Source organism: Meles meles, chromosome 6 (genome assembly GCF_922984935.1).
Source record: "Meles meles chromosome 6, mMelMel3.1 paternal haplotype, whole genome shotgun sequence".
Classification (NCBI taxonomy): domain Eukaryota; kingdom Metazoa; phylum Chordata; class Mammalia; order Carnivora; family Mustelidae; genus Meles; species Meles meles.
In genome coordinates, this window is record NC_060071.1 from 33,845,036 (window position 1) to 33,858,685 (window position 13,650).

At 56.7% G+C, this 13,650-nt stretch overlaps 1 protein-coding gene across 1 annotated transcript; it reads right to left on the reverse strand.

Moving 5' to 3' along the window:
- Nucleotides 1–465: 465 nt before the first annotated feature.
- LMAN1L (lectin, mannose binding 1 like) lies at nucleotides 466–13,622 on the reverse strand. Its single transcript, XM_046007804.1, has 14 exons — nucleotides 13,040–13,622; nucleotides 9,934–10,088; nucleotides 9,710–9,817; nucleotides 9,554–9,612; nucleotides 8,140–8,239; nucleotides 7,675–7,795; nucleotides 6,797–6,852; nucleotides 6,053–6,185; nucleotides 5,529–5,749; nucleotides 5,107–5,166; nucleotides 4,449–4,516; nucleotides 2,611–2,734; nucleotides 1,864–1,991; nucleotides 466–601 (listed from the first exon to the last, which is right to left on the reverse strand). The coding sequence occupies exons 1-14, from the start codon at nucleotides 13,215–13,217 to the stop codon at nucleotides 466–468; spliced, it is 1,647 nt and encodes a 548-aa protein (XP_045863760.1). The 5' UTR covers nucleotides 13,218–13,622.
- Nucleotides 13,623–13,650: the final 28 nt, after the last annotated feature.

A 13,650-nucleotide genomic window follows, 5' to 3' on the forward strand; every position in this document is an offset into this window, starting at 1 on the left:
ACACACCAGACCAACTGAACTCTAGAGCTGCAAAAAGTGGAGAGGGAGAGGGTTGTTCATGGTGATACTGGCTGGGCTGAGCCAGGAAGGACACCTGGAGATACCAGTCTTTATTCTGGAGGAATTTGGGGATAGAATTATACACGGTAGTGACTTCTTCTCCCTCCATCCTCTAGGGCTCAAGCCTTGTGGGGTATCTAGGTTTTGATAATCAAGTCAGTCCTTGACCTCATTGCCTGCTTGGAGCCCACTGCCAGCTACCTGTCCAGAGAAAGTGGAAGCCTTCAGAAAGAATAAGGTGAAGTCAGAAGGTAAATGAGCATATCAAAGCACAGGGAGATGTAAATCACCTTTAGAAGACTGGCGCTTGCCAAAAGTAAGGTGTGAGCAGGAGCTAGGCACCCAAAAGGAGAGAGTACTGACCAAGCTCTTTACCACCAGACACTACCCCCTCCTTCAGGGCTTTCAGGTGAGTCTTGCATGAATGCTGAGGGAGAGAGGCTGCCTCCTCAGAACCCCCAGGGCCCCAGGATTTCGTGGTGCAGGACACAGAGTTCTGCCCGTGGACAAACAGTCCCAAAGGCTCTTGTCCAGCTCCTGCCTACTGTCAGGGAAAGGAGAAGAAGGTTACTTGCATTTCTGCCTTTGGGGCTTTTAAGAACAGCCTCCCACATTCACCTCTCTAGCATCTCTCCCCCAGAGTCTCCCCTGTTCTAGGACCTTTTATGACTCCCCTGGCCTATCCCGTCAGGACAACATTATTCCCCTGGCATTCAAGGTCTGTCCAGGTGGCTCCAGACTTATGGCCACCATTGCAAGCCTACATAATGCATAAGCTCGGCATCATTTCCACTTTGTACCTGTGCTGTTCTCCCCTAGAGGCTGTTCTCTCTTCTCTGCTTTTAAAGCTCAGCACACTTCACTTCTCCCCTGGGACCACCCCAGACCACACTGATTCTTCTTGTCTTGAAATTTCACCAATAAGTACTGTTAGTCCCATTTTTGAGCATCTTTTTTTTTTTTAAAGATTTTATTTATTTATTTGACAGAGAGAGACACACAGTGAGAGAGGGAACAGAAGCAGAGGAGTGGGAGAGGGAGATGCAGGCTTCCTGCTGAGCAGGGAGCCCGACGTGGGGCTCGATCCCAGGACCCTGGGATCATGACCTGAGCCGAAGGCAGAGGCTTTAAACCACTGAGCCACCCAGGCGCCCCCCCATTTCTGAGCATCTTAACACACTCTCCATCTCTAAATGTTTCATTCATTCCGCAAACACCGACCAGTCAGAATTAGTGACCTCCTCCCCCTTTTAAATTCTCTTTGCCCAATTTCACAAACTGGTCCCATACTTTGCTTTGACAGTACTGAACTTGCCACCCTTTCTCCAGAATATTGTGCTTTTTTCATGCTTCCAAGCCTTTTCTCTGCATTGATGCCCTTACTTATCTTGACAGGCTGGAAAACTTCTAGTTATCTTGATGACTCATATCCAAGGTCCCTTCCAGGTCAATGCTCTGATCGCCCCAAGCTGGGTCGAGTGTTTTTTTCCTGTACTGTCATAGCCCCTGAGCTTCCTGCCATCATGGCACCGACCACAAAACTATCAGTTACCCATCAGTTTCTCATACTCAGCAAGTGAGTTCTGTGAGGGCAGGACTTAGATGGGGCCAGCAGCTGACCTGGTGGTCAGTAGAGTCTATCAGAAAAAATGGGTCCTAGCCTGAAGGCCACTCCTTGCCAGCTGGTACACCAGGCACATTCCTCCTGGGCCTCAGTGCACCATCTCTCAAATCGGGTGGCTATGACCCAGAATTAAGAGATGCCAGGTGGGCATAGGATGCCTTACCCATGGGAAGACCCACCTGAAGTGCACATAACAGAAGAAGCCAACAGCCTGAATGAGGAGGAAGAACAAGAACATTCTGGGCCATAGGCACGAGGAGGCCCCCGGGAGTTGGCCAGGTGGGCGAGGGTTCTTGGCTGCTGCTTTCTGAAAGGGGACATTCTAAAGTCTTGGATCAGCTTCTTACCCGAAGGAAGAAGGGGACCTGGAATCTGGGCTCTGTGTGGGCTCTACTTCCTTTCCTCAGGCTTGGGGCACCCTGGTTCTCACCCAGAGATCTTGGAGAGGGGTCAGAGTAAAAAGCTGCTTCCCCCACCCTAGCTCCCATGGCTGTGTTGGTGGACAGCTGGGAAGGCCTAGGGCCTGGGATCTTCAGGGCTCTGAAGGCTCTAGAGTTGAGAAAGAAGAAGTAGAGAGTGAAAGCCAAGGTGAGGGTGAGGGCAAAGGTAAGAGCAAGATGGGGCACAGGGAAGGGAGAGCCTCACCGCTGTGCTCTGGGGACTCCCATTTCCCTTCTGGTCACTGAGGGGGGTTGGAGCCAAGGGTCTTCAGAGCCCTGCTGGCATCGAGAGTCTATGGGAGCTTCCAGAGAGCGGAGCGGGCAGAGAGAAGATCAAATGCATGTCACAGATACAGACACACATGTGCCCGCCAGCAGTCCCAGCAGGGGAGCATGAGGGCAGGAGGGCCTGCAGTGCTGGAGGAAGGGGGCTGAGCCCGGACCTCAAGGATGGGATCCTTCTGGTACCCCTTCCTTCCCACTCACCAGTGGGCCCTGAAGGTCCTTCTGTAGGAGGCTCAGGATCTGGGCCAGCTCTAAGAAATGATGCTTGGTGCCCACCGGCAGATAGAAGAGCTGGGCTCTTGAGGCCACGTGGGCAGCTGCATCCCTGGTGGGGGATGGAAACCAAGGGAGATGACTCATTATGCCTTCTAGTTGCAGCCAAACCCCCTAACCACTTCTCATAATCCCTAACGGCAGCACCTGGTGGGAAACAGACACCTTCCATAGGGCCCCTTCTTAGGGGCTGGTCTTCTTTCCCCAAACCTTCTTCCTGTATCCTCAGACAGCTTTAGGTCAGAGGAAGTTCTCCCTAAAGTTGTCTGTCTCCACTCTAGGCTCCCTGGGCTTTGCTTTCCATCCCCAGTCCCCAGGGGATTTAGTTCCTCTCTCTCTTTCCATCTTCCCACCCCTAAGTGTCTAGATGTGGGTAAGGGACCCAGAATCCAGCATCCAGCCTGATCCCTCCTCCATGGCATCAAGGTGACCTTCCTGTGCCTAGAGCTCTATGGGTAGCTCCTGAGGCTTGGCCTAGGGTGGGATGTTGGTGGGGCGCAAAAAGAAGTCAGGGCCTGCCCCCCCTTCAGCTGGGTCTGATCTTGGTTACGGTTCCTCCAAGAATGCCATTAAAACATCCGCTCCAGGGGGGCCTGGGTGGTTCAGTGGGTTAAAGCCTCTGCCTTCAGCTCAGGTCATGATCCCAGGGTCCTGGGATCAAGCCTCACATCAGGCTCTCTGCTCAGCAGGGAGCCTGCTTCCTCCTCTCTCTGCCTGCTTCTCTGCCTACTTGTGATCTCTGTCTGTCAAATGAATAAATAAAATCTTTATTTTATTTTTTTTAAATTTTATTTATTTATTTGACAGACAGAGATCACAAGTAGGCAGAGAGGCAGGCAGAGAGAGAGGGGGGGAAGCAGGCTCCCTGCCGAGCAGAGAGCCCGATGTAGGGCTCGATCCCAGGACCCTGAGATCAGGACCTGAGCTGAAGACAGAGGCTTAACCCACTGAGCCACCCAGGCGCCCCTAAATAAAATCTTTAAAAAAAGATCCGCTCCATGGGGCGCCTGGGTGGCTCAGTCAGTTAAGCGTCTGCCTTTGGCTCAAGTCATGATCCCAGGGTCCGGGGTTCAAGCCTCGCGTGGGTCTCCTTGCTTAGCCAGGGGGCCTACTTCTTCCTCTCCCCCTGCCTAGCTCCTCCTGCTTGTGCTTTGTCTCTCTCTAATAAATAAATAAAATCTTAAAAACAAACGAAAAACGAACCAAACAAAAAACATCCCGTCCTGGGGCGCCTGGGTGGCTCAGTGGTTTAAAGCCTCTGCCTTCAGCTCAGGTCATGATCCCAGGGTCCTGGGATCAAGCCCCGCATTGGGCTCTCTGCTCAGCAGGGAGGCTGCTTCCCTTCCTCTCTCTCTGCCAACTTGTGATCTCTGTCTGTCAAATAAATAAATAAAATCTTTAAAAAAAAAAAAACAACAAAAAAAAACACATCCCGTCCTTCCAGGAGCTGTCACTGAAGGAGGGTTCAGATTTACCTGCCCTCCCTGGGAAGGGGGGGTTCGATAACGGTTCTCATGAGGGGTCCTTCCCGGAGAATTCCTTTTAAACTAGGAATTTCAGACTTTAACTCGATTCAATTAAGTTCAGGTCCACTGGACAAACCCTAACTCTGCCTCAACCCCTCCCCATGTGTCAGACTTCGTGCTGGGTGCTCAGAAAATGAGGAAAGGAATAGGGGGCCGATGGAGGGACTTGAGGCTGAGCAAGTGGGTGGAGCAGGGCTTCTCTGTCCCTCCCCCAGGACCCCTCATCGCAGGTGCCTTTACCTCATCTTTTGCAGGTCCTGGAGAAGAGTCCTCTGTCCATGGAGCAGGGTGCTGACCTTGGCCAAGTCCTACAGGAATGCTGCCCTGTGCTCTAGGGCCCAGAGCACAGCCCCTATCTTCCTGAAGTCCCTCTTCCCCAAGGACACTGTAGCCCCTTCTTTCTGGAAGGCCTTGCCAGCTTACCTGGCCCCTCGTCAGTTTGGACATGACCTGACACATTGAGTTTCTCCTCCTGTCCAGCTGGGCTTCTGGATTCCTCTTCCATTCAAACCCCTCCCCCTGGGGGTTACGGGCTTTCTGCGGTTTGCAGAAGTGGTTCTGCCCTGATGGAGGCAGAGGCCCAATCCAGTCCTCTGCTACCTACCCCTCACCCCCCACCACAGGGCACAGTGCAGGATGAGACCAGTGCTGAACAACTCTCAGTTCTTGGGCCTCTGTCTTGCTGAGTGGCTTGGAGAAGTGACCTCCCCTCTCTGGGGTGGATAGACTGGCAGGAGGAGCTCTGGGCCTAGCCTTGGAGTACGGCCCCATCCCCACTTCCCCCTCCAGCAGCCCAGCCTCAGCTGCTCTGGCCTGAGGACACGAGATGAAAGACCTGAGCTGCCAGAGCCCAGCCAAGCCCCCAGGAGCCACGGGCCTCTTCTGCCCGGCATCTCACAGCTTGAATGAGTCTCAGGCTCTCAGGTCCCGGGCTGGGCGTGCCATGGGACACGGCTCCCTGGAGGAGAAGCCAGGAAAGCAGTGGGGATGAAACGAGGATTCTGGTCCATCTGAGCATGAAGCAAGCCATGTGTGAACCAAATCACATGTGGAGCTACATGCAAATTAGCACCCAGTCTATTTCTGGCACATGTCTACAGCCCGCATCCAAATGCCCGGCATCTCCCCTTCCAAGCCCTGCTGCGTGGATCTGTGGGCTGCCCTTCCCCATGCTCCCCTGCCTGGCAGGTCTGCCCCACCCTGCCCCCGGCAGCACTGCTCCCTGGCTCTCCTTCCCCTCCAGACCTTGGGGGAGATGCGTTCCTAAGTAGAGTGCTCCCTCCTCTTTCTGGACAGAGGGAGCCCCCTGGGGGCAGGGACCCAGTCCCCGAGGTAGCTGTCTTGTCCAGGCCTGCAGGCAGGGCCATGGGTGCCCAAGGGGCCACTCACCCAGGCTCCCATAGGCCTGGCGCGGCCCAGGGACCCCAGCTGCTTCTTCCATTGTCTCTCAGCCTGGGCCAGCTGTTCAGATAGACCCTGGAGAGCCTGCAGGGTCTGGCGGTGTCTGCCCAGCGTCTCTGCCAGCCCAAAGCTTCTTTCTCCTGGAGATTGGAGCAGAGCTGGAACAGGCAGCCAGCTGGGACAGGGTAGCAGATCCTGTCTTTTGGGGGCTCCTTGGAGAGGGGGAGCAGAAAGGCATGGCTTCTGCCTCCAAGACTCTCCCCTGGAAAGCTATGTCTGGGTGGTGGGGTGGGGATAGGACAGAGTTCCTTTGGACCCAGGGTCTGCTGGATATGGCCTCCTCAGACCTCCATCTCCCCATTAGTTAAAAAGCTCCTGCTTTGAAGGGAAGAGGACCCTGCGATGCTCAATTGGGACCCTGCCCTACCTCCCTGCTCCCTTACCCTCTTCCTGGACTTCAGAGCTCCGCCGTGGAATCACTTGCTCCTTGGTGCCCAGGGCCAGCGTTGCCCAAAGCCCTTCCAGCTCCCTCGCCAGCCGGAGCTCCTCCATCTCCAGAAAGAGCTGGGGGGGAGGCTGGAAAAAGAAGACAAAACTCAGGCCTGAAACCCATGGGAGATCGGCGGGTGAGGGGAGTTTTCCCACAAGGTCTCCATTCCCCCTCGTGGAGCACCCCAGCTGGGTCTCCCTCAGCTCAGCCACCAGGCCCTGCAGTTTCTGTCCCACAGGCCCTGCAGTTTCTGTCCCTGCAGTTTCTGTCCCACGGCCTTCCCTCCTGCTGCTGCCTGGGCCCCAACAGCTCTCTCAGGACTCAGACCTTTGTCCCTGCTGCTCCTCTGCTCAGCTACCTCTCTCTGCCCTTTCAAGCTCATCTCTCCCAGGTGGCCTCCCCTGCTCCCCCTGGCAGGTCAGGACCGCTCTTCCGTGCTCCTACAACCCCCAGCCAGCTGTGGACGTGCTCTGGGACAGGGCCTAGCTCTAGGTCACCTCTGGCCCCCAGCGCTGCCCAAACAAGGCCTGGTCTGAGCAAAGCTCAGAGAGAGAGAGAGAGATAGCCTTAGAGATAAAGGCTGGAATGGCAGGACTGATTGCACATGGCGTGAGCAGAAGCATCTGGGGCAGGGAAGTGTCCCTGGGCTGTGTCTCCCCCAGCTCTCCCCTGAAGGCCGGCCCAGGGCTGGCATCACCTTCGGACCCGGCTCACTCAGACTGAAGGTCAGGAAGGACAGGATGTCATGGTCATCTGGGAAGAGGAGAGAGAAGGGAAGTGAAGACGCCCCCTCCACCCAGTGGCCCACTTACTCAGCCCTCCCCCTCCCCACAGGCGTCGTTATATTCCAGGTAGGCAAGAGATCTGGGTGACTTTGGGCAACTCTAGCCTTCATCTTGCTCACTTCATAGGAAATGTGTGAGGGTCAGACAAGCAGAAGGGGGGTTTCTGTGAGGGTTGACCCACACACAGAGCCAAAGATGGGCGGGTGGTGAATGGCTAGAGCCAGGGCAACAGGCTGAGTGACACCCCCAGACCCCAGAGCGTGGCTGTTACTGACAGAAGCAACCACACAATGGCCGCCTCCTCAGCATGGCTCTGACGATGTCACTCTCCTCCTCACAAACCTTCCATGGCTCCCTAGTGCCTGCAGTCTAAAGACAAAAGTCCTGGCCTTCAAGAACTGCCACTCTCAGATTGCACCCTGATTTCCAGTTGTGGGTCCCTCCGTGGACTCTTCATGATGTTATATCCTTTTGCTCCAGTCCCCTAAATGTCCCTCATGTCCCTCTTCCACTTGCCCCCCAGTTCCCAGCTAGGGGCACTTATGGGGCCATCCTTGGAATAAAGACTTCTTGTGCTTTAGCCTATTTGAGACTTCGGGCAACTCTGCAAGGCAGGCATGAGCTTCCCGCTGGTAACAGAGGCCCAGAGAGGGCTCGTGCATGACTCTCCAGGCCACGTGGAGAGGAAGTGGCTGACCCACACCCAGAGCTCTTTAGAGGGTGTGCTCAGGGTGGGTCATGGGACATTAGGTAGCACTCCTCTGCTCTTACCTGCCCAGAGGGCCCTCACCTGCCAGGGTGCTAGTGGCTGCCGAGACCCCAAAGAAACCTCCAGGAGCCAAGAGCAGGGGCCCCGTTTCAATGCAGACCTCCTCTAGGTCACTGGGAGCGAGGCCACTGTTCAGGGACACCTAAGGGGCACAGAGGACTGAGCCCCTTGCACACGGAATCCCCTGACCCCAGCAGCAGGCATTATCCCCACCTCATCTAGTGGCTCTCCTGGTTCTAAAGGTGGCCACGGGGCCCGATGTCAGAATGGCAAGGAGGGGACACGTTCACCTGGTCTCGCACTAGCTCGCCTAAGCGTGTGCTCTGGGAGTTAGCAGTCTGTGCAGGGACCAGAGTGTCGCCCCTCTGTGCAACAGACCCCGCGTGGTGTCACAGTCTGCTGGGGTCACGGGTGCTCTGTAGCTCTGAGCCCTCCAGTCGGTCCCTCCCTGCCCAGAGAACCAGCAAAAGCAGAAGGGGCACTCACGCGCAGCCGCTGCCCCCAGTAGGTGATCCGCGCTCTGAAGGGGTATGGTAGGTTGCGGAAATCCCAGTGGCAGCTGCCCAGCTCGTTGCCAGCTCCGTCCCTGTGGGCACTTGGAATCCAGCCGGGTGGTGGCGGGGGTGGGGGACCCAGGGGGTGCTCTGCGTGGGCCTGCAGCACCCCCTCCCAACTGGGTGACCCGGGGAATGGGACATGTCCCTATGGTCTAGCTTGAGTCTCTCTTGATGCAGTCTGCTTCTTTAGTAGGAGAGATCGAGGAGCAGGGAAGCCAGCTTGGCCAGGCAGAATGCTGCCCCTTGGAGTTTACAGAAGGGGCCTTCCTGTGACTCTTCCCTCAGGGAGACAGCCTGGGACGCCCTCGGGCCCCCAGGCCCACCGCATCCTCCCACCGTCCCTCCCTTAACCTCCACGTCCCCCTGCTCCTCTGGGAAATCTTCTCCAAGCTTGAAGCAGCCGGACAGACTCAGGACGGGCAGCACGAGGCGAGTTCTGTGTGCCCCAGAGGTCCCGAGTTTCTCTGGGCCCAGAGCCGCATAGACCAGGCAGTCACTGCTGCCTTCAGCCAAAAGGGAGGCGGCCCAGAACCGGGAGAAGCCGCAGCTTGAGCAGCGGCCCGTGTGACCTTGGGCAAATTACCAGGTCCTTCCAGACCTGAGTTGCCCCATCTTTAAAATGTGGATAATAATTGAAACTACCTCATAACCTTGTTATGAGGGTTAACTAAGACAGTGAGTGCAAAGTGCTTGGCGCTGTGCCCAGGACACAGGTAAGCTCTGCTCCATAAACACCGCAATTACTCTAATTCTTATGAGCTAAGGGATGTTTGCTGAGAAACACTGAGGAGGCAGCCGGGCTGGGTGGGAAGGGCAGCCACGTCATCTGGGAGAAAGGGAAGGAGTTGGCCGGCAGGCGGCCGGGCGGAGGGGCAGGGCGCGGGCCATCTGGCCTCAAATCTCAGCTCTGCACAGAGCTGTGTGACCTCCGGCATGTCGCTCCACCTCTCTGGGCCTGACGGTCCTTGCCTGTAGCTGGGGACTAATAATGCCCCCTTCTCTGGAGTGTTGCTGACCACGTGAGATGTGAGTGAGAGCGCACAGCACAGGCTCCGCCCTGTGTCCTTTCACACCCCCCCCCCGCCAATGGGGGCTGTTAGGTTGAATGAATTGAGGACTCAGTGGGGCAGTTCCTGGGCCCAGCTGGGACCAAGCGGGAGGGAGTTCAGGGCAGCAGCAAGCAGCTCAGATAAGAGGCCCTCGGGGAGGGAACAGTCCTGGTGGGGCAGGGTGGGGGGATCCCATCAGAAGCTGGGGCAGGTGCCTGAGTCGGCGGTGTGGGTAACCCCTGAGGCCCTCGTGGCCCAGGAGAGGGGTAGGAGTCTGTCCAGACAGGGCCTTACCCACGCGCCTCATAGCCAGTGTGTCCACCGCTGGCCAGCACACGGATGGTGGGGCTGTTCTGCACGGGAGTGGGGGGGTGTGATGGGCAGCCTGAGCCACGGGCACAGGGAGGAGGGGGACAGTGTGGATGGTCGGGGGTGGGAAATTACTCTCACCTGGGTGTCTTCGGCCAAGGAGTCGAACAGGATCCTGATGCCGTCCCACGAGGTCGGCCCCTCCAGGACAGAGCCAACTTGGCCCCTGTCCCGGGTGTACCACACGGCCTGCGGGTCCCCAGCGGCTCAGTCCCCAGGGGGTCCCTCAGGACAGCAGGACCTCAGGCTCACCACCCATCTCCCTGCCTCACCCCCTCTCCCAGGCCCCGGTTGGGGCCACTCACCACGCCACGGGCTCCCCGGCGCCCTGGCCCAGTCACCCGCATCTGCGCCTCCACCTCCCAGGCAGAGAAGAGGACAGGGACCCTGTTCCACACGGCGCCACTGCGGTTCTGCATGGACGGGACCAGCCGCACTTCTTCCAGGCCCAGCATGGCATCTGCAGACCAGGGCGGCTCAGGCCTGGGGCCCCACCGTCCCCGCTTCTCCCATCATTGTCTCTCTGGCCTGGGCTGGGACCGGGGAGCAGGGGAAAGGAGGGAATATCAAGGCCTGCCAGTAAATAACAGGCCTGTTGGAAGCTGGAACCCACTGAGGAAGGGGGAGCTCGAGCCCTGCACAGCCAGGGGGCGGAGGGCTTTGCCAGGGGAGGGCGACGGACCCCAGACCCATGGGGTGGTGTTTTACCTGACTTCTCATGCAAGCCTCCCTACAAGTCTGTACGGCCTGCTTTTTAAAGACCCCATTTACACAAGGAAACCGAGGCTCCGAATGGTTAAGGAACTAAGTGGATTCGAACTCGGCTCCATGGCATTCCAAGTACAGCTGACCCTTGAACAACACGGCCGCGTATGGTTCAGGTCCATTAAATGCAAATGTTTTTGATAAATACAGTATGATACTGTAAATGTATTTTTTTCTTTATGATTTTCTTTTTTCTTCGTTTTTTAAAAAAATTTTTAGAGTGTGAGAGAGCAGGAGCATGAACAGGGGGAAGAGCGGAGGGGAAGGGAAAGCCGGGGGAAGAGTCTCGAGCAGACTCTGTGGTGCTGAGTGTGGAGCCTGATCCCCGGACCCTGAGATCATGACCTGAGCCAAAACCAAGGATTGGGTGTTTAACGGAATTAGCCACCCAGGCTTCCGTCTTTATGATTTTCTTGATCACACTTTCTTCTCTCTGGCTTACCTTTTTATAAGAATCCAGTATATAATACATAAAACATACAGAATATGTGTTACTTGGCCATCTGGGTATCTATAAGGCTTCTGGTCAAGCTATGAACAGTTAAGTTTTGGGGGCATCATAAGTTATACCCTAATTTTGCATTGTGTGTGGGCTCGGCTCCCCAGCCCCTGTGTTGTTCAAGCGTCAGCTTTTTCTACCACAGGAGAGATTTGTGTCACCCCTTTCCACGTCTCAGGTGAGAAAACAAGCCCTGCGAAGGAAAAGGATGTGCCTGAGGCCAGCGGACACAGCAGAGTGCCTTGCAAGAACAGCCACACTGGGGTTCAGGACTCCAGGCTATGGAAGCAGGGAGAGACTCCGGTGTGGCCGAATGAGGCCGGGGGCTTCCAGGGAGGGGGGGAACCTAGGGGAAAGAATGAAAGCAAAGGTGGGAACTGACTGGCAGGACCATGAGGAAAGGGTGGAGGATGGAGTGTGTGTGTGTGAATTCTCAGTGGCTGTGGCTAGGGGGAGGCCTGTCTGGGAGGAGGAGCGAAAGGGGAGAGAAACTAAGGCAGGCTTGGCAGGAATCGGGGGTAAGGAGATCAGAGGCCTCACCCCAGCTGGTTCCCCACCTCTCTGGCCTGCCAGTCTGGAACCTGGCCCAAGGCCCAGGCCTTGCCAGGACTTTCCGGAGACGGCTAATCCAGGGTGTTTGCTCAGCAAGGCCAGGGCTGGGGGCAGGGAGGCTCAGAGGCAGCAAGGCCAGATGTCCTGGGGGTCCTTAGAAGCCACCACTGCCTCTGAAGTGACTTGCAGGAGGCAAGGATGGTCCGCTGTACAGGGCACTAATACATTCAGCTTTCCGTGGCTTGTCCGTGAGGCCTCACCCCCAAACTGTGACTCCTTGAGGCTGAGAGCCCTGTGTCTCTGGGCTGAGCACAGAGGGCCATGCTGGGGGACGTCTGGTAAAAGGATGAGGGAGTGCACGAATGGACAGGACGCATATCACCACGTGATCTCGGAGAATGCGCCTCTGCTCCCGATAGGGTCTGGGACACTCCAGACTCAACCAGGCCCAGAGCAGGGTGTGTTTTATAGGCCCTGCCATCGTAGGCCTGAGGCAGGGTCTGGCTTGGTGCTGTGAGAATTGGCCCCTTTCCTTGTGTACCTCCCATGTCTCTGTGAGGAAAATTGGTCCAGACACCCTTCTGACAGAGCCTGTCATCTTAAAGTGATATTCATTCTGGTCTCAGTCAGGAATCATGCCCTTTCTCACAGACACAGAAGTACATAGTGGATCTGCTTTCTCTCTTTGCTTTGCCTGCTGGGTGGTTCTGAACCAGATCCATGGCCCAACTCTGAAGGGTGGGCAGACCCCATGGCCTGTTTTGGTGACAAGCCATGTTTCTGGACTCATCTCCTGCCTCAGTCTTAACCCTGAGTCTTGTTCATTCCTATTTTAAGCTCCTCAGTACTACATGGGTCCTTGTAAGTCCTTGGAAAGGCTTTTTGACCGGTACCTCGGTGGGTTAAGGATCCGACTCTTGATTTTGACTCAGGTCATGATCTCAGGGTTGTGAGACTGAGCCCTGCCTCAGGGGAAAAAAAATCCCTTTTGAACAAGATCAAGTAGAAGACAGACTATGGAGGCCTAGGCTTGGAAGTGTCTGAAGTTTCTGGAGGAAGTTTCTGAAGCATGCTCTCACGCCTGCTTCCAACCAACACAGACACAGGGCAGAGCTGGTGCCCTCTCTGGCAAAACAGCTGGCCACGAGGGTACCTCCCTCCAGCAGCCCCCAGTTCTCACGGACATCCACAGGCCTGGCAGCAAGGTGCAGGGAGAAGGGAGGCAGGTGCTGGTCCAAGTTGTCCTTGCATCTGTGTCTGGGACTCAGCATGTGAGCAAGCGTGTGTGTGTGCTTATGGGTCCAACAGGCAGAGGAAGAAGAGGGGGTCCAAGGAGAGGCAAAAGGAGAAGAGGGAAGTCCTAGGGCTGAGAAAGAGAGAGGCAGAGGGGAGAAATAGAGACTGGTGGATGGCAGTGGCGTTGTGGTGGTGGAGAAGGAAGACAAGCCTGGGAGGGTTCCTGGGGCTGAGGCCACTGCCTGCCCAGGCCTGGCCCCATCTTGGGCAGCAGCTGGTACCAGCAGGCCCACTCCCACCGAGTCACAGCCACCGAGAGCTGGTCAGCCCCTCCAGAGGGTCCCTATCCCATCCCTCACCTCCATGATGACTCCAGAAGGGTATTCCTGCCCCAGGCAACGCCAGTCTCGGTCCTTTGAAGCTGAGCTTGTACTCGAACCTTCTGTGAGGAGGACTGGCTCCTGCAGAGCTGTAGGGGCCCAGGAGCAGGAGGAGGAGAAGGCAGAACAAGGCCTCTGGGCTGCTGACCACCAGCATTGTGAAGGGATCTGGTGTCTGGGCCCCTGGGAGGAGCTGCAGCTGGCAGGGCAGGGAGGGCTCCGGGGACAGGGCCAGGTGGGGAGGAGCTGGTTTCTGGCACTGTTCTCTCCCTTCATCCCTGACACAGACATCCTGTTCCTTCTAGACCTGACCTCAGGCCCAGCCCCTCCCTCATCTCTAGCCTAACCCCTGGCCTCTCACCCACCCAGTTCTGCCCCTGTTCCTGGGCTCAGACCATCTTCCCACCTTCCAGCAGCTCCGGCAGCCGTGAGGCATCAGGGATCATAAGGACAGGCCCTGGCCCCCAGCAGCCCTAGCCTCTCCCTTTGCTCAGGGCCTCCACCTCCTGCCTCCCTCCTGCAGACAGGAGTCCCTACCGTCTGGTCATCATCCCCAACCCACCCCCAGCCTTCCGGCTCGCTCTGCTGGG

Coding starts and splice junctions, on each gene's coding strand:
- LMAN1L (XM_046007804.1), bottom strand. CDS start 13,217: ATGCTGGTGGTCAGCAGCCCAGAGGCCTTGTTCTGCCTTCTCCTCCTC. Junction 8,240..9,553: donor ACTGGCTATGAGGCGCGTGG/GTAAGGCCCTGT, acceptor AAGTGCCCACAG/GGACGGAGCTGGCAACGAGC. Junction 5,750..6,052: donor CTCTGAAGTCCAGGAAGAGG/GTAAGGGAGCAG, acceptor TCCAATCTCCAG/GAGAAAGAAGCTTTGGGCTG.